Source organism: Haliotis cracherodii, unplaced genomic scaffold (genome assembly GCF_022045235.1).
Source record: "Haliotis cracherodii isolate W230 unplaced genomic scaffold, xgHalCrac1.p SCAF_2, whole genome shotgun sequence".
In the NCBI taxonomy this organism is placed as follows: Eukaryota; Metazoa; Mollusca; class Gastropoda; order Lepetellida; family Haliotidae; genus Haliotis; species Haliotis cracherodii.
Genome location: NW_027266275.1, coordinates 51,322,032 through 51,341,844, shown reverse-complemented (window position 1 = coordinate 51,341,844; position 19,813 = coordinate 51,322,032). Strand labels below are relative to the sequence as shown.

The window sequence follows — 19,813 nt, the reverse complement described above, 5'->3', positions numbered from 1 at the left end:
ATTGAATCGAGAGTCGGGACAGAAAGACGACTGTCCTGATCAAAGGGAGATAACTCGCCCCTAAACTGTTGACAGTCTCGCAGTGTTGAAACCCACATATCATATATTTTTGTTTTTGTATGTGTCTACAGGAATGTAAATTATGTATGTCTGTACATATGTATATATGAATCATAATGTCTTGTCTTTTAAAATTGCATCTGTCCCGTAATGGAACGTTTCTGCAATAAATCTTATCTTATCTTATCTTATCACAATGTAACTTTCCTCCTCGGTATGTTCTACTAGATATCTGTCCTAAGCGTCAGTTATATAATTATATTAACTATTGATCCTAAAACTCAAACTGACTTACATGAGGGCGGGGTGGTGGTGAGGGGGGTCGGGGGGTATATATATTGATACAGCTCTAGATCTATTCTTTGTGAATTACAAAGCTACTTCATATTTAGTTTGCAAAACAGGAAGCAATTGTTATATTCTATATTGTCGAAGAAAAAAATCAAAGGCTGTTGTGAAATTAATGAGCACGCATATAGATTCGAACTTAGATTTGATGCGATGTTTATGAAAAGTTGAAGAAATATAACGATATTAGAGTTACGTGCCCCTGACAAGACGTCAACAAGGCGTGTGTGCCTGATCACATTTAGAACAGCAGTATATAGATCGAGATGCATTGTAGCAGATTATGGCTGATGTGGTGAGAATAGTTGTGTCTGAAAACCAGTAGATTTAGATGACGGTGTGAACACTTGTTCAAGTCTTGTTGTCTTTGGAGGTGGAATGGCATTCGGCTGCCCTGTCTTACACATTGTAGACTCGAGCCACAGGACCATGTATGATGTAACTGATGGTAGTAGTGATGATGCTTTTATTCAGGTAATGAGGCCACCGGCCCATTATACACGTGCAGAGTATGAATCATTACCTGAATAAAAGCATCATCATCATCATCATCATCAGTAATAGTAGTAGTAGTAGTAGTAGTAGTAGTAGTAATAAACAAACTCGCAAAAAACGAGGAGGGCTAAGGAGTTTGTTTGTTACATGTGTATTATTATTAGTGACATGGTCCTGTGGTCTAGCCTACATAGCCTATATATTTACCATGTAGAACTGTGTCGATTGAACTGAAATCTCCAATAAGAATGTTTGTAGAAAACCGGGGGTGTTTTGAGGGACATGGATATAATAAACCATATACTGAAAAGAGTCCTAATATTGAAAGATTACCAGTAGGAGGTGTGATTTTTTAGTCATGTTGATGACGAAGTTAAAACATTGATCAATTAAAATGTGTAAAACATGTTATTTTGGTGTAGATGTACACACAGGGGCTTGTAACGCTAAAATTATCAGCAAGATATATACGGTCACTAACAGGGTCATACTACTATATAACAGGATTTTATATACCGGTAGTACTATGACCCCATAAGTGACCTTATATATCTTGCTGCTTATTTTTGCATGACAAGCCCCTGTGGATGTAACTGTGATATGTCGTGGCAATATTGATATAAGTGTGTAGACTGGTATTATGATATTGTAATGCCCAACTCTGTATAAAGAATAACAAGATGCTGCTTCAAATATTTACAATGTTTTATGAGTATCGCAATGAGTGTATACTAGGGGTGTTCATTAAAGATTTCCCCTGACCAACTTCCGATGGACCTACTGGAATGAAACTTGGCATAGGTATTAGTCTTTCTCCACATAGGAACCACCAAGAGTTACACACTTCTCCCATCGTTTTATGCAACTATGGAGACCTCGCTTGTAAAAGCCCTCATTTTGCATCTCAAACCAGGACTTGACTTCAGAAATCAGTGTTTCATCATCTGTGAAACGATTTCCCTTCAAAAATGACTTCATGGTTGGAAAGAGGTGGAAGTCAGATGGTGCAAGGTCAGGAGAGTAAGGAGGATGTGGAAGGATTTCATAGCCACAGGACCGCGCTTCTGTCTGGGCAACATGAGAGTTGTGTACTGGAGCATTGTCTTGCAGGAGACGGACACCCTTGGTCAGCATGCCACGCCTCTTAAGCTTGATAGCGTCCCGCAATTTCCACAGCAGCGAAGCATAATAAGCTCCTGTAATTGTGGTACCCTTTGCCAAGAAATCCATCATCACTACTCCGTGCTGGTCCCAAAACACCGTGAGCATGACCTTGCCTGCAGAGGGTTGGACACGTGCCTTCTTTGGGGGTGGTGACTCCACATGCTTCCATTGCATCCTGTGTGATAAGTGCCTGTTTTTTTTGGTACATGTCCAAAAGATCCCTTGAGCAATTGACTCGTTCCTGATTTTGGAAAGGTGTGAGCAACCTGGGAATCCACATTTCTGGTGTCCCCCGCCGTCATATTGCTGGAATATTGCTAAAAGCGGCGTAAAACCATACTCACTCACTCACTCACTCACTCACCTGGGAATCCATCGTGCAGACACCTTATGCATGTTCTAATTGTCATGGATGATTTTTTCCACAGACCCTACACTGATCTTGACAACTTGTGCTAACTGGCGAACAGTTATACGTCGGTCTGCCAAAATGGCAGTCTCCACTTGATGGATAGTGTCCTCATGAATGGCTGAATGGGGGCAACCAGGAATGGCAGCTGTTTCGACAGATGTCCGACCACACTTGAACTGGCGATGCCAGTGTTTAACAACGTCATATGATGGGGCATCTACCCCATAAGTTGCTTTCATTTCATCGAAAGTTTCTTTTGGTGTGCGACCTTTCAAATATAAAATCCTAATCACTGCTCTCTATTCTACTGACTCCATTGTCACACCCTACTCGATCATAACACCTGTAAAAGTGGTAAGATACATAGTTCAGTGCTGCAAATTCAGACATAACCCACAGATACATGTATCATTACACATGTGAAATTTCAACCAAATATGATAACCCTAAGTGGTTTAGGGGAAATCTTTAATAAACACCCCTAGTACCTGTGTGTTTTCTTTGTGACTAAATATATTATCATTATGTTTTGTATTTATCCATGCTATAACAAAGTCCTTGTTGGTTACAGAGCGTGATAGTCCCTGTCTACAATGGAGAGAAGTGGTTGCGTGAGTGTCTGGAGTCAGTAGAGCAGCAGACATTCAGTGGCCGTCTCCAGCTGTCGATGTATGACGATGGAAGCATGGTGAGACACAGTACTGCATTCTGTGAAGCAACCAAGACATGCTGACAACACAAACAGGTTTATTTCTATGTGTGTTATGTGATGAGAGGTGACATATGTATGCTAGGAAAATGTTTTTTATAGCTCCGTTTTGTCGCTAATGAATGTTTCCACCTTAGGATGGTACAAGTGACCTGATTGGGACATGGAGACAGCGCTTGGAGCATCACGGTATAGAGGTGGTCACCGGTGGACATACAGATGCACAGCCCAGGGGAGGTAAGTGCTTTGTGATGGATCAAGTTGAAATACTTTAGGATGGTATTCTTTGTGTTCATAACTTTCTGATGTACAACCTTCTGATGAACAACTTTCTGATGTACAACTTTCTGATGTACGACTTTGTGATGTACGACTTTGTGATGTACAACTTTCTGATGTACGACTTTCTGATGTACTTTGGGATGTTTTACAGTTGGCTATGCAAAGAACATGGCTGTCAGACAGAGTACAGGGGACTTCCTCTGTTTCCTGGATGCAGTGAGTACACACTATACTGACACACTATATACTGTGAGCACTAACTTTCCTGACACACTATTTGCTGTGGGTACATACTTTACTGACACACTTTATGCTGTGGGTACATACTTTACTGACACACTGTATGCTGTGGGTACATACTTTACTGACACACTCTATGCTGTGGGTACATACTTTACTGACACACTCTATGCTGTGGGTACATACTTTACTGACACACTCTATGCTGTGGGTACATACTTTACTGACACACTTTATGCTGTGGGTACATACTTTACTGACACACTCTACTGTAGGTACATACTTTACTGACACACTCTATGCTGTGGGTACATACTTTACTGACACACTCTATGCTGTAGGTACATACTTTACTGACACACTCTATGCTGTGGGTACATACTTTACTGACACACTCTATGCTGTGGGTACATACTTTACTGACACACTCTATGCTGTGGGTACATACTTTACTGACATGCTCTATGCTGTGGGTACATACTTTACTGACACACTCTATGCTATGGGTACATGCTTTACTGACACACTCTATGCTGTGGGTACATACTTTACTGACACACTCTATGCTGTGGGTACATGCTTTACTGACAAACTCTATGCTGTGGGTACTTACTTTACTGACACACTCTATGCTGTGGGTACATACTTTACTGACACACTGTATGCTGTGGGTACATACTTTACTGACACACTCTATGCTGTAGGTACATACTTTACTGACACACTCTATGCTGTGGGTACATACTTTACTGACACACTCTATGCTGTGGGTACATACTTTACTGACACACTATATGCTGTGGGTACTTTACTGACACACTATATGCTGTGGGTACATACTTTACTGACACACTCTATGCTGTGGGTACATACTTTACTGACACACTCTATGCTGTAGGTACATGCTTTAGTGACACACTCTATGCTGTGGGTACATACTTTACTGACACACTCTATGCTGTGGGTACATACTTTACTGACACACTCTATGCTGTGGGTACATACTTTACTGACACACTCTATGCTGTGGGTACATACTTTACTGACACACTCTACTGTAGGTACATACTTTACTGACACACTCTATGCTGTGGGTACATACTTTACTGACACACTCTATGCTGTGGGTACATACTTTACTGACACACTCTATGCTGTGGGTACATACTTTACTGACACACTCTATGCTGTGGGTACATACTTTACTGACACACTCTATGCTGTGGGTACATACTTTACTGACACACTCTATGCTGTGGGTACATACTTTACTGACACACTCTATGCTGTGGGTACATACTTTACTGACACACTCTATGCTGTGGGTACATGCTTTACTGACACACTCTATGCTGTGGGTACATACTTTACTGACACACTCTATGCTGTGGGTACATACTTTACTGACACACTCTATGCTGTGGGTACATACTTTACTGACACACTCTATGCTGTGGGTACATACTTTACTGACACACTCTATGCTGTGGGTACATACTTTACTGACACACTCTATGCTGTGGGTACATACTTTACTGACACACTCTATGCTGTGGGTACATACTTTACTGACACACTCTACTGTAGGTACATACTTTACTGACACACTCTATGCTGTGGGTACATACTTTACTGACACACTCTATGCTGTAGGTACATACTTTACTGACACACTCTATGCTGTGGGTACATACTTTACTGACACACTCTATGCTGTGGGTACATACTTTACTGACACACTCTATGCTGTGGGTACATACTTTACTGACACACTCTATGCTGTGGGTACATACTTTACTGACACACTCTATGCTGTGGGTACATACTTTACTGACACACTCTATGCTGTGGGTACATGCTTTACTGACACACTCTATGCTGTGGGTACATACTTTACTGACACACTCTATGCTGTGGGTACATACTTTACTGACACACTCTATGCTGTGGGTACATACTTGACTGACACACTGTATGCTCCATGACATTAGTGCACATTTTACTGACATGCAGCACTCTATACTTTGTCATACAGCACAAATCATGTGTCATTGTTCCCATTTATGTTTAATTTGATTTCTGTTTGTATTTACAAACTAACACCACTTCCCTTCCTGCACTGTGTAAACCTGATTAAAGCAATGAAGAAACATGCATCTCAAGGACATTAAGTATCAGCCAAACAGAGATTCATTAAAATGATCCGGAAATGAATCCATCTCTTCACATCATAAAATGGAAATAATGTAAAAACTACCCCAAGCGTGTCTGTCTGCGAGTATGATCTTCAGATATTGTTCCTTCAGGCAAAAATGGATACCAAGGCACTAGACAAAATATATCAGATTATGACAAAATGCATGTAATTGCTATAACATTCAAGTCAATCTTGTCCAGTGTATGCTTAAAGAGTAAAGATGTTTGTTGTAGGATGACGTGATGCACTGTGACCGCATCAGAAGTCAGATTGAGGCTGCCAGGACACACCCAAATGCTGTGAGTCCTTTTGATCAGATGGTGGGAAGAATTCTCAGTGAGAGAAGAAATATAAATTTGGTCAGAAACAGTTAAAGACGAAGCAGTCATCATAATTTTTATGAACTATTCAGAATCATCTGAGAATGATATAGCTCACATAATGTCCGCCATATCTACTGATTAGTTGATTAGGTTATATTCCTGAAAATGACTGGTACCAGCTATTTGTATCCTTGTACCGATGTATAGTGACACCAGTGTACTATAACAGGACGCCACTCTGGACCTGATGTGCAGCAATGCTGTGTTGTAGATAATCGGCTGTTGCTTCCATCGTACACCTGGAGACTCCACACTCAGGTTCACACGGTGGGCTAATTCCCTGTCTCCGGACCAGTTGTCTATACAGGTAAGTGTTGTGCGAACTGAAAAGTGGAGAAAAAACACACCTCCCCTGTAATTGTTCGCTGTTTCAGCAAATTAATGAATTTAAAAAACAAGTAAGTGCTCAGCTCTTCCTTTCAGAGTACTCCTCCCCTCGAATATTAAATGGAAATTCCCTTATTGATCTTGTGAGGTGAGATGAAATGGAGTTCCTTCGCATCCTAGATTATTGCACTTATATTGCGACATATATGTCTGTCTGTCAACAAGTATCATCTTTTAACATCTTTTGGTATTATGCGGCCCGGGGATCAAACCCCCAACCTTCCTCTTTCCAGGCAGTCGCTCTTCCACTAGACCAGGGAGGCGGTCCTTATTATTCTTTTCTAAGATGAGAAACACTATATGTGGGGTGGTTTGAGCCCCGGGCGCATCCTACCAAACGATATTAAAAGATGGTACTTGTTGTTACCCTGCCTGTCACTCTGAATTATGGGGATAAAACAAGGACTGGTTTGCTTAGAGTCAGTATACTGTGTGTGAGTTGGTATCTTTGTTACTCAGTGGGCTTGTAGTAGAAAACTGTCATTGATCCGGACTAGTACAAGCCGCCACACACACACGTCCATGCATGCTGCTGTATGAGTGCAATAATCTTGATCAGTAATCTCTACAGTAAACCCCACTTCACGTCACCTGTAAGTAGTCAAGTCTTGAAGAGATATGAATCATAGCATATAAAACCTTTATGAGTTATACTGTGAGTGGGAGTAAAACCAGAGTAACCTTTAATTGTGAGTAAGGACATGTCTTGTCTCCCAGGTGTTCACATCGCACGGACCAACTGTCATCATGCCAACATGGTTTTGCTCCAGGAAAGTGTTCAACAAAGTCAGTGGCTTCGATGAAGGTGGCAAGGTGGGTTTTGATCAGAGGAATTGTCAGGTACTTCAGCAGCTAGACTTATACCAATGTTCAGTTACATTATGTTCAGCTTATGTACCAGCTATAGTGACTTAAGGACATGTTTGTGTGAGTAGATTAAATATGCTTACCTTTCAGTCTCACCTCTCACTTTGTCTCACAGCAATTCTGTTGTTGTGTCTCATTTTGTCTCACATCAATTCTGTTGTTGTGTCGGGGGCACGGGTGGCCCAGTCGTCGAAGGCGCCACGATTCGCTGTGCAGAGTTGGGCACGCTAGAAACCTATTATTGTGGGTTTGAATCCCGGTTCGCCCCAATTATGTTTCTAGGTTTGTCAGCACCATACCCGTGCTTGTGGGTTTCACTGAAGTGGTAAACGTCTGAGACCTGCATCAATTCGGGCTTTCCTCCCACATTAAGCTGACATGCCGTGATATAACTTGAATACTGTTAAAAACGATGTTAAAACCAACTCACTCACTCACTCACTCACTGTTGTTGTGTCTCATTCTGTCTCAGCAATTCTATTGTTGAATCTCATTTTGTCTCGCAGCAGTTCTATTGTTGTGTCTTATGCTAGGGAATCAATGGAGATGTAATGTTTGATCAGCGATTCCATATATTACTACATTATTCCTGCATACTGATGTCTGATCTGTCTTATCTGTGCAGGGAGTTCCGGAGGACCTGATGTTCTTCTACCGACACCTGGAGCTTGATGGGGACGTGGTGCGTGTGGACCGAGACCTGCTCACCTACAGATACCACCCACAAGCCACAACATTCTCTGTCCATGAGTATGTCTGTCTCAGGCAGATGACAAGACAAATTGTCTATATCCCAGTTGCTGTGATCAATGGTCTACTTGCACCTAATCATTTCAAACAGATGATAGAATCATGTAGCATTGGAGACCTAGTTGAATAGATGACAAGTTGATGACACCATGCTGAAGGGCGATGGGGTAGCCCAGTGGTAAAAATGTGCCAAAGGCCCAGGTTCGATTCCCAACATGGGCACAATGTGTACAGCTCAGTTTTGGTGTTCCCTGCCATGATATTGCTGGAATATTAATGCCTCATCAAACCATTCTAACATGAAGTTGATCAAGAAATATGATATATGGATGAACAACTTCTTTAGTACATTTAGGAACATGTTTCAGTGTAGGTTCTAACACCATTATCAAGCAAGTCATGTACAGGTTTTTGTTTGTTTGTTTGTTTGTTGTTTAATTCTGCTCTCAGCAATATTCTAGCTATACGATGGTAGTCATAATCAGGTCTGGACCACACAATCCAGTGATTGATGTTATGAGCATCAATCTATGCAATTGGGATGACATGCATTAACCAATTCAGTGAGCCTGACCACCTGATCCTGTTAGTCGCCTCTTACAATAAGCATAGACGCCCCTTACGGCAAACATGGGTTGCTGAAGACCTATTCTAACCCAGATCATCACTGGTCGTGATGTACAGGGTATAGATGAGAGTCCTAGTTGAATATTTACCGTTATTTAGCTGTAATATTGCTGAGTGCAGCGTTAAACAACAAAAAACAATATTATCAGGCTGCCATGATGTGACTAGAATATTGCTGACTGTGGCTTTAACAAGATACATATCTTTCCATGAGTCTGCCAAACCCTCCCTGTTGTTTCTCCAATGTTGCCATGTTATGTATGATTTGAAGCTTTCCTGCAGGGACACCATCTGGAATCTGAGAGTTGACTTCCTACAGAAACAGGTACTGTCTCATTGGTCCAAATTCACAATCTGGAATGCTGGGAAACAGGGGAGAAAACTCTTCCGTTCTCTTACACCTGAGAATCAGAAGAAGGTAGGTGAAATGTATTGTAATCTGATCATTACATACAAAACTTAGTGAGTGGAATTTGATGCTAGATGCAGTGTAAGTACAAGATGAAATTCTTTGTGTAGCCAGGAATGTAAGGGACATACGTAGACATTGTTTGATATTTGACCTGCATGAACCTAACTCCTGTGAAAGCTCAAGTATATATATGTCTGGTGAATGTGTCTGAAGTAATGTCAATGTTGGACATTTTGTGAGTGAATGTTGGTTTTCCAGTTAGTATAAGTACAGCTGTATGGCATCTTGTTAGTCATCTTATCTATGCTGTGAGATTCACCCAAAGACCGAGGGTTGAGTGGTGTACAAGAACTGCCACAATCCTTTACACTCCTTTAATGACACAATGAATATATCATTCATGATTTTAGACGAATTTTGATCAATATAGTGATTTGTGACAATAAATATGCTCATATCCCACTACCTGACAGGAAAGGGCACGTCACAGTATAAAAACACTTGCATCTCATCTCGAACAAAGACAAACATGAGAAAGTCTAAACATGTGCTATACACTTGTAACACTGTGAGAAACTATTCAACACTTCATATAATGCATGAAAACATTTCAACAGCAGTCTGTTTCAGACATACCATGCCTTAGGCTAAAAAAAATAATAGTCTTGGTTCTCAGGCACCAGCCGCATCATCATAAAGTCTGCCGCACGTTTTGTTTTTATTTCAATTTTCAAAAAAATATAAAAATCCTAATACTTAAACACAATGGACAAAAAAATTGAAAATGGAAACAAAAACGAAATGTGCAGTGAACTTTATGATGATGTGGGGAGCGCCTGAGAACAAGACTATTATTGTTTTTAGCCTTAAGTTACAGTGACATCTGGGGCTTGTCACGCTGAAGACCCCGGTTTGATTCCCGACTTGGGTACAATGTGTGAAGCCCATTTCTGGTGTACCCCGCCGTGATATTGCTGTGATATTGCTAAAACCAATCTCACTCACTTCAGTGACAACTATACTCAAACACAAAAGAAACAAAGTCAAGTTTTTTGTTTGTGAAATGCACAAAATAGTAATTTGTGAAAAGATATGTATATTTACGTAAAGAAATGCATAGAAGAAACACTGTTCACTGTTTACATCATTCATTTTGAGCATGTCGCAGCAATGCAGTCGTTTCATCTCGTATGATGTTTTTTAACATGTGCAGGGCAAATCACAAATCCCATCCTTGTCCACCTTTATAAGCCACAATATAAAAAAAACACCAAGCATTTCACACTGGATTAACTAATCTTCAGAGAGACGTTGCCATTGGGATGCTACAGGCCGGATCAGCATCAACTGCAGTGGCTGGCACTTTGGATGTCATGTGTCTACCATCACCAGATTGGCCGCAGGGCATCAACAGACAGACACTGTCCAAGTCCAGCCTCGTTCTGGACGGCCAAGGGTCACTACTCCAGTGCAGGACCGTTACATTTAGGTGACGGACAGCGACAAGCCACACAGACTGCTGCAACCATTCAAGATCCACGTCATCCTGCGTCTGCTGACACAGTTCGTCGTCTAAGACGGCGGGAATCAAATGCTATCAGAGACTGACTCAACGTCACCACCAACAACATGTGTAGTGGGCCCTTTCTCATACTGATGGCCACATCAGAGTATGGAGACGACGTAATGAGCGTTACGCTTACTGCTGTGTCTTACAGTCTGACCGGTGGGGAGGAATAAGCATTATGGTGTGGGAAGGCTGCAGTTACCCCTCTACACGTCTTCCATCAGCGTGTGACTGCTGTCGTGTACAGGGATGATGTTCTTTGTAATCACGTCACACCTCTCTTCCTGGGTCAAGCTCAACTCCATGTCTGTCAGCGGGACAACATTCGTCCCCACAGCACGGGTCTCTGTGGACTTGCACAGAGTGGGTAACATTCCTGTGATGCCCTGGCCGTGTATGTCATCGGACCTGGTGCCAACTAAGCGTGTCTTGGGCAAGATTGGGAGAAGTCTTCAGGCTGCAAGGAAGCCTCATACACTTGAGGAACTGGAAGATTTTTCGGTGCGGGAAGGGAACAAGATTCCTCAAGCCTCCTTCAAAGACTTGTCGACTCAATGAGATGGCGATGTGTGGCCTGATTCACAGCTAACAGAGGCCATGCTATTAATGGACACGACAGACACATTTAAAAAACTTTTCATTGTCATTTTTCAGTTTTGGGGGTTCCCTGTTTTCGGAGGGATTTTTCAATAAACACGGATGTTTGTCATCAAACAATCAATGCCAATTTGTTATCAAATGTTTTCTCTGTTATCATTTCTAAAATATTATCTACATATTTTTTATGGTCATAACATCATCAGCATTTTATGTACAACTTGCGTTTCTTTTGGAGTTGAGTATATTTTGCCCTACAGGCCGGCCAGGAAGCCTGAATCTATGTGTACTTGCGGTAAGTGTCTCTACTGCAAGATACAAACTGTATGGCCCTCCAGCGATGTATGAGTTTGGTGTTGCAGGTGTGTGGCTTCTGTGATGTGGATGCAAAGAAGATCAGTAAAGGAGTGTACATCTACGAGGAGGCCAAGGTAAGGGAGGCAATTCCTCCACCACCACCATTTCTACAGTGGTCTCAGGCAGATGGATACAGTATATACTGTGTTTCTTTTGTGGAATACAACTGCACTTATGGACTAAACTGATGATTAAAATAATATAATGCTTTATAGGATATATTTTGACTTTAGGTTCATTCTCCCCTAAAGTTGCACATTATGCATGAGTAATTGACCACGATGAAACTTATGAATGTCTTCATTTTTATTCAACATAATTAATCAATAAGGTTCAATGGTTACAGAGCTAAATTTAATGCATGCTAGGCGTGATATGTCCAAAGATACAACATAACAAAGTCGACCCTTCCATTTAGGGTAAAACCAGATACGTTACCTTATGTATTTATAGAACATTGTATTGATTGACTAATTAGTACATCCATTCATTCATTATGTTCATTTTCAGAACAATTGTAAACTGCAGTATAAAAGAACAACCACAGTGACCGCTATCTTGCTTGCAGTTACAAGGAATTGGTTGTAGTTTTCTCAATGAAAAAAGTGACTTCACAGATATTGTGAAGTTCTACTCTTCTATGAATGCGACACACCTACATGCTTGAGAGTGTGATTGTTTTTACCATTAAATTAAAGTTCATTATCATGTCGATGATGAAACATGAAGTCATCAGCAATTTAGGAAATAATAGTGACCCAAATATGGTTTTAATAACGGTAACGTATCTGGTCATTATCAATGCTTTAACTGGTAAGACATAACAGTGAACAAATTGAACCATAACATTAAAATTCAAATGATAAGTATTTCTTTTATAATCACATTAGTATAAAACACTCACGTCTTGGTATTCAAGGCAGTAGTTTCAAAGGAACATTAGGCAAAGTCAATTATTGCAATGTATCTGGCCTAACATCTACCATTCCTAACGTATGTAACATGGCAACTGGAACAGGAAAACACAAATGAATCATTTTTAGGCACTTTGTGTTAAGAAAAAAGTTGAAAACATTCTATGCCGCATTTAACAAAATAAGAGTCCTACACCACATGGTAACGTATCTGGCTGCGAAATCCATTTGTTCACTTCGTATTTACAAACTGAAGGATGGATTCGAAATCTTCAGTTGACAATGTGCTGTACCTTTTTGACCTTCCAACAGGCAATGGCACGGATACAGACATGATTATTTTACTAAATGGGATCCAGATTTCATCTGATTTTGAGGGCCACTGCAAATGGGTTTTGCCACTGGCGTCATGCTTGGACATAAATGTTATTAAAGCATCCGAGTCGGTCGCATCCACCTCAAGAACTCTACCTACATACCAGTGATTGTCGTAGGTAGCTGCAACAAACTCTCCAACTGTAGGAATGAATGGTGGGACAATCTCCAGAGTGTTGGGTACAACATTATCTGATTCAGGAGCATCATCAGTTGAACTTGGTTGAATAATCTCATGATCACTTTCAACATCGTTGATGGTTTTCACTGGTTCAACCAGGGAACGTTCAGTCCATCCTTGACATGGTGTAGACCAGTGCAAACATCCCAAACAATAACAAGACGTATCCCGGATGCTGATTTTACCATCTCCAGTGGTCTTTACAGCATGGAGCTTCATGGTTCCTTTGAGAGGCTTAGTTGTCATCTTAGAAAGATACAACGTCGCTTCATCATAGTCCTCTTGAGTGTAGAAGTGGTACTCTATTGATTTCTCATTTTGTCTTGCCCACTTGTAGAAGTCTCGACCATCTTGTATTGTTGTTTTTCCTTGCTTTATTGCTTGGGCTGCCATACGTTTACACGTGCCGCCAATGCCATCACACAGCCCCTTGCCATGGCCTGCCTCGAAATAATTCCACCTAGCTTCTATACCAAAAAGTTCAAAATGCTGTGAAATGATGGTGAATATAAACCGGTTCCTGTACTGGGAAGAGGGACTATCTGTCCAGTAGTGGATCACTTTGACTTTGCTGAATTTGCTGTGAACATATGGGACAAGCTTTTTCAATATAGCGAGTACAGCCGATGGATTATGATGATTCACATCCGACACAAATGCAAGATTGGTGTGATCACATGCTCCTTGCATTGATTTGTGGTAAATCACTACTGGATGGATTGTTGCTGCTGTTGCATTCCAGTATGCTGATTGGATCTCATCATTAGTTTGACATAGGAAATTTTCTGCAAAGTCCATTTGGATGATAATGTGACCTTCTGGTAAATTCAATTTCAGTTCATGCAGAGATTTATACTGATCAGCCACACGGGCAATATGTTCCAAGAACATCTGATACTGCTGTAACATCATTTGAATAAATTGATCTTTGCTTTGAGAAACCTTTACTATTCTCATTTTTTTCTTGCCTCCAACCTCAACACTTCTCCATTCCTCATATTCAACTGGCACATCATCTTGAACACCTGTCAACATGTCCTTCATGTCATCAAGAGACACCGACCTACCAACAACTTCTGGATTAGGCGAGGTTTTGATACTTAGTGATGAGAGGCATTTGAGCTTTAAAGCCATATTCTGGTGCTTCGTGCACAGGCATTTGTTCCTTGATAACAGAGATGTGACTTGGATGTGCTTTGGGCGCATCTTACAGAAAGCCGAATAGGATATCCTTACATCAGGATAGTCTGCCAGGAACCGTTCATGTGTGTTACCAAGATAATCGTTCAAGATTCTTGTTTGTTTCTTTTCGCCATTTGATTTTGTAACATCCCTTTTTCCAGGCATACACCTACTGATCTCATCCTTCTCTAAAAAAGAAGTGATTTGATTTTGTAGTTCCATCTTCAAGTGTGTCAACCGTTGCCGCTTAGATGTAATGAGCAATTTCTTGCCTCCTGTTACACTAAATTCATGGCGTGTTATGCCTGTAGCTTTTGTAAGGTATCTAATACATCTATATTTCTTCACAATACGGCCACTTACAACTGTGTTGATGAATGATCTTTGCTTCTGTGAAGTGTTTTCCATGTGGGCAGCTCTAATTTCTGACACCAATGAGTTTCCAATCTGCAGCTGACGGACCACTGATTTTGGCAATGACCGGGGGCTAATCCCAGACTTTTTAATGTCATGTAATGTCTTGGACTTAGGAGTAAGAACCTCTTTGTTGTCCGATGTACATCCAGGTACCATTTTGTTTTTACGCTTTAAAAGTCGTTCGTATCGTTTTTGGAAACGCCTTGAACTTTTCTGATGGGTTTCAAGTTGAGACTTCAATTTACAAATTTCATTTCTTGCCCGTGCCAGTGCCTTGGATCGTCGCATACAAGTCGGAGATCTCACAGGGAATGGAAGTTGCACAAGCAAACGGTTTGTCCCCCGTGATCTTGTCTGCAGAGATTTCAGAGTGGATGAAGTTACAGACTCAGATGTACTGGTGACTTCCGCTGATTGAGTAATATCGCTTGATTGAAGTGACCCATGTGATGAAGTTGGTTCCACAACATTGACTGCATTTGCAACTGCCTGCTTGCGCTTCTGCTTTTTCAACCTGTACCTAGTGGAGTACTCTTTATCTATGAGACGACGAGCTTTTAACTTCGCCTTTGACAGCATGCCAACAGGAACCCGATATTTGGTTTGTCGGAGCCTTTCCTTTTCCATATAAGCCATGTCATTTTGCTTCTTGCGATCCCGGTAAGCTTTTTGGATCTCTGCACGTGACTTGCCCATGATTGGCCTGAAATGAAGCATTGACATTATATAACATAACACAATTACATAAAATCATCTTAAAATCTGTTAAAATCCAAAAATCAATTGGTAATTGTCTTAAACCAAATACGTTACCAATGATACCAGATACGTTACCAGTGAAACCAGATACGTTACCATCAGTTGTCTATCACAGCATAACTGCCCCTCAACGAAAATTAAATTGGTGCATCTACTTCAAATTAGTGATTGGAACAGCTGACAAAACTATTGTAAAAGAAGTTAGGTATACCTTCCTTTCAGTGCGAATGAAAGATGACATTTAGGTAGTTAAGATTAACATGGATACTTACCAAGTGTTGCCAAATTGTGTCTTGTTATTTCTATTGACAGCCGGAAGTGTGCTAGCAGACGACATCTCATCAAATCACGCTGCTGCCGAGACTGTATTACGCGCAAAATTCAAATTTCCGATTTTGGTCACGTATCTGGTTGGAACGTATCTGGTTTGGCTAATAAAGGAATGTAAAAACTATGAAATGGTCCAGCGGTCAGATATTTTTCTATGTTCAAAATACGGCCAAGTGGTATGTTTAGTTATTCAGTGTAGTTATTCGGTAACAGATGGCTCTATATTTGGTATTGTGGTAACGTATCTGGTCAAAATCTCAAGTACCTTTCCTTTTCTCAGCACAACATTGACCACCAGTGCTTTTGACCGCAAGCTAATACCCAAGTGCTATTGCAACGATCTAGTCAATATTATAACCTACACAAACCCCCTATCAGCAATATCCCAATGTTTTCATGTATTTCTTAACAGGAGTCTCAAAAAGAGTAACGTATCTGGTCGGGTAAGTTAAGACATAGAAATTGAAGTGAAAAAAATCCAAACTTCGCGGATTTGCGGCTCAATTGTTCATAAAACTTATTTATTGCAATGTTTATCCAAATCTAGGTACTTGCAGTCACAGATAATCAGTAAAACAATCCCACCAGGGCGTTAACACTGAGATACATGTAACCGGCGACACGATAAATAATGACAAATAAGGTTACGTTTGGTCATCATGTAGCTTTCATATCATCAATACAGGTGGATTTTGATGTGCTCCTAATATATAGGGCTACCATACACATTTTAAGAACAATTTGCCATACATAACTCAGCGTGCATTTTTTTGATGACACAAAGACACCAAATTATGTAAATATTCAAACTTAGTGGAGAATGAACCATTAGAATAGTCACAATCAGCATGTTGAAGTTGTAGCACCAGAATATAACTTTGTGCAGTATTGTTGTGATGTCACAGTGTGTATGTTGTATTGTTGTGATGTCACAGTATGTATGTTGTATTGTTGTGATGTCACATTGTGTATGTTGTATTGTTGTGATGTCACAGTGTGTATGTTGTATTGTTGTGATGTCACATTGTGTATGTTGTGATGTCACAGTATTTATGTTGTATTGTTGTGATGTCACATTGTGTATGTTGTGATGTCACAGTGTGTATGTTGTATTATTGTGATGTCACAGTGTGTATGTTGTATTGTTGTGATGTCACATTGTGTATGTTGTGATGTCACAGTATGTATGTTGTAGTGTTGTGATGTCATAGTGTATGTTGTATTGTTGTGATGTCACATTGTGTATGTTGTGATGTCACAGTATGTATGTTGTATTGTTGTGATGTCATAGTGTATGTTGTATTGTTGTGATGTCACAGTGTGTATGTTGTATTGTTGTGATGTCACAGTGTGTATGTTGTAGTGTTGTAATGTCAGTGTGTATGTTGTATTGTGTAATGTCACATTGTATTGTTGTGATGTCACATTGTGTATGTTGTATTGTGATGTCACAGTGTGTATGTTGTATTGTTGTTATGTCACATTGTGTATGTTGTGATGTCACAGTATGTATGTTGTATTGTTGTGATGTCACATTGTGTATGTTGTGATGTCACAGTGTGTATGTTGTATTGTTGTGATGTCACAGTGTGTATGTTGTATTGTTGTGATGTCACATTGTGTATGTTGTGATGTCACAGTATGTATGTTGTATTGTTGTGATGTCACATTGTGTATGTTGTGATGTCACAGTATGTATGTTGTATTGTTGTGATGTCACATTGTGTATGTTTTATTGTTGTGATGTCACAGTGTGTATGTTGTATTGTTGTGATGTCACGGTGTGTATGTTGTAGTGTTGTAATGTCACATTGTATTGTTGTGATGTCACATTGTGTATGTTGTATTGTTGTGATGTCACATTGTGTATGTTGTATTGTTGCAGGAGCGTCCTAAACCCCGACTTCCCATCATGCATTTCAGTACTGCCATTCCACCGCTCATCATCTGTGTGAAACAGGTAATCCTAGTTTGTTTGTTTGTTTTGCCTCACAGTCGGCAATATCCTAGCTGTATCACATGGGCCCCTGAATAATTATGGCTGGGCCAGACAAACCAAAGTTTGATATGATGAACATCTTAGGCCATCAGGGTAAGTTGATACACAATCAACTGAGCTTGACGAACTGATTAAATTTATTCGCCTCTCACGCCCACCAATTGAGTGCTCAGGACCTACTGTAATCCGGGTTAGATGGTCATTGATATCGCTGTGTGGAACATTTAAGTATGTATTTCAGTTAATCATATTCATGATATTCAGGGACAATTTCATGTGTTTGTTGTTTAACGCTGCACTCAGCAATAGTCCAGCTATATGATGGCGGTCTGTAAATAATTGAGTTGGACCAGAGCATCGATCCACACAACTGGGATATGATAACATGCTCAACCAAGTCCTAGAGCCTGACCACTTGTTTCTGTTAGTCACCTTTTACGCCAAGCATGGGTTGCTGAAGTCCTATTCTAACCTGTGAAGGCTGTACACCATGACATGATTTTCTAGACAAAATGAAAGACTGGCATACTGTTTATTGCATTATTGCCTGTAAAAATGGTATATCTCCTTGTTTCTTTTTCCCCCCAGGACCTAACAAGTGGCAGTTTTGAGGAGAACTTGGCCTCTCTGAATCTTATTGAGGGAACAGAATATGTCCACTTCAACTGAACCAAGGGGTATATCTCACAACAACCAAGGACCATGTAGGCACCTTGGTGTCAGCGGCCTAGAACTGTTCGTGAGGGGAGGTGCATCTTGGTGTCAGCGGCCTAGAACTGTCAGTGAGGAAGTGCACCTTGGTGTCAGCGTCCTAGAACTGTCAGTGAGGGGAGGTGCACCTTGGTGTCAGCAGCCTAGAACTGTCAGTGAGGAGGTGCACCTTGGTGTCAGCGGCCTAGAATTGTCAGTGAGGGGAGGTGCACCTTGGTGTCAGTGGCCTAGAACTGTTTGTGAGGGGGAGGTGCACCTTGGCGTCGGCGGCCTATCGGTCATCAGACCTCAACGAACACATGTGGAAAGAGTTGCAGACCACCCTCTCGTGATGCCCTGTCCCTTCCAACAACTCTACAGAAACTTGGCAATGCTCTTACTGAAAATTTTAACAATCTTGCCAAGGCAACCATCCAGAAACTCATCTGGAGCATGATAAGATGGTGCCAGGCTGTGATTGCATTGTGGATCACATACATGCTACTGAGAGTTGATTTAAACAAATAATAATTTTAAAACGTATCAGCTTTGGTCAGACACTCATTTTGACATGTGATCTGATTTTAACTTAGTATAGATAAAAAAAGGAACATGTCAGTTTTGGAATATATATTCTATGAAGACGGTTTCAGGTAAACCTTACTGGCATTTGAACTGTTTGATAGACATTACTTGGGAAGTTGACTGAAACATCCCCTTGACAGTAAATAAAGAAGTTATCCATACTTTGACTTACTGGCATTTGTTACAATCATTGTTAAACAATAAAAAGAACCTGCCATGTAACTGTTAAATTATTTCTGTCGTGATTTGGTAGATGCACGTTGCATTGTGTTATCTTTAGGTGTAAACCGGTCCGTATACCATGGACGGTGATAGTATGTTATAGAAACATGTTAAGTTCTAGACATGAGGGCACATTATAGAAACTTTACATGAGTGTTTACGAATCTCTCACACTTTCATGTGAGAATTGCTTATCTTGGAAGCTTGACCACTGTCGCTGCTGGGTGAATATATTATCACCGATTTTTGCTATCACCACTATTTTTGTATGTGATAATGACAACTGCCATCATTATTATTGCAAT

The 19,813-nt window shown here is 40.6% G+C and overlaps 1 protein-coding gene across 1 annotated transcript; it reads left to right on the top strand.

Annotated features, from left to right (window-relative positions):
* The first annotated feature begins 614 nt into the window (after nucleotides 1-614).
* On the top strand, nucleotides 615-19,448 carry LOC139469230 (queuosine-tRNA galactosyltransferase-like). Its single transcript, XM_071251369.1, has 12 exons — nucleotides 615-703; nucleotides 3,051-3,167; nucleotides 3,326-3,425; nucleotides 3,622-3,686; nucleotides 6,141-6,206; nucleotides 6,502-6,597; nucleotides 7,395-7,490; nucleotides 8,170-8,294; nucleotides 9,204-9,339; nucleotides 11,860-11,928; nucleotides 17,898-17,972; nucleotides 18,600-19,448. The coding sequence occupies exons 1-12, from the start codon at nucleotides 692-694 to the stop codon at nucleotides 18,678-18,680; spliced, it is 1,038 nt and encodes a 345-aa protein (XP_071107470.1). The 5' UTR covers nucleotides 615-691; the 3' UTR covers nucleotides 18,681-19,448.
* The last annotated feature ends 365 nt before the right edge of the window (nucleotides 19,449-19,813 follow it).

Bases quoted from the DNA above. Each gene is read 5' to 3' on its own strand.
- LOC139469230 (XM_071251369.1), top strand. The intron at 6,207-6,501 runs GTGAGTCCTTTT...GCTGTGTTGTAG, and splicing joins CCAGGACACACCCAAATGCT to ATAATCGGCTGTTGCTTCCA. The intron at 9,340-11,859 runs GTAGGTGAAATG...TTGGTGTTGCAG, and splicing joins CACCTGAGAATCAGAAGAAG to GTGTGTGGCTTCTGTGATGT.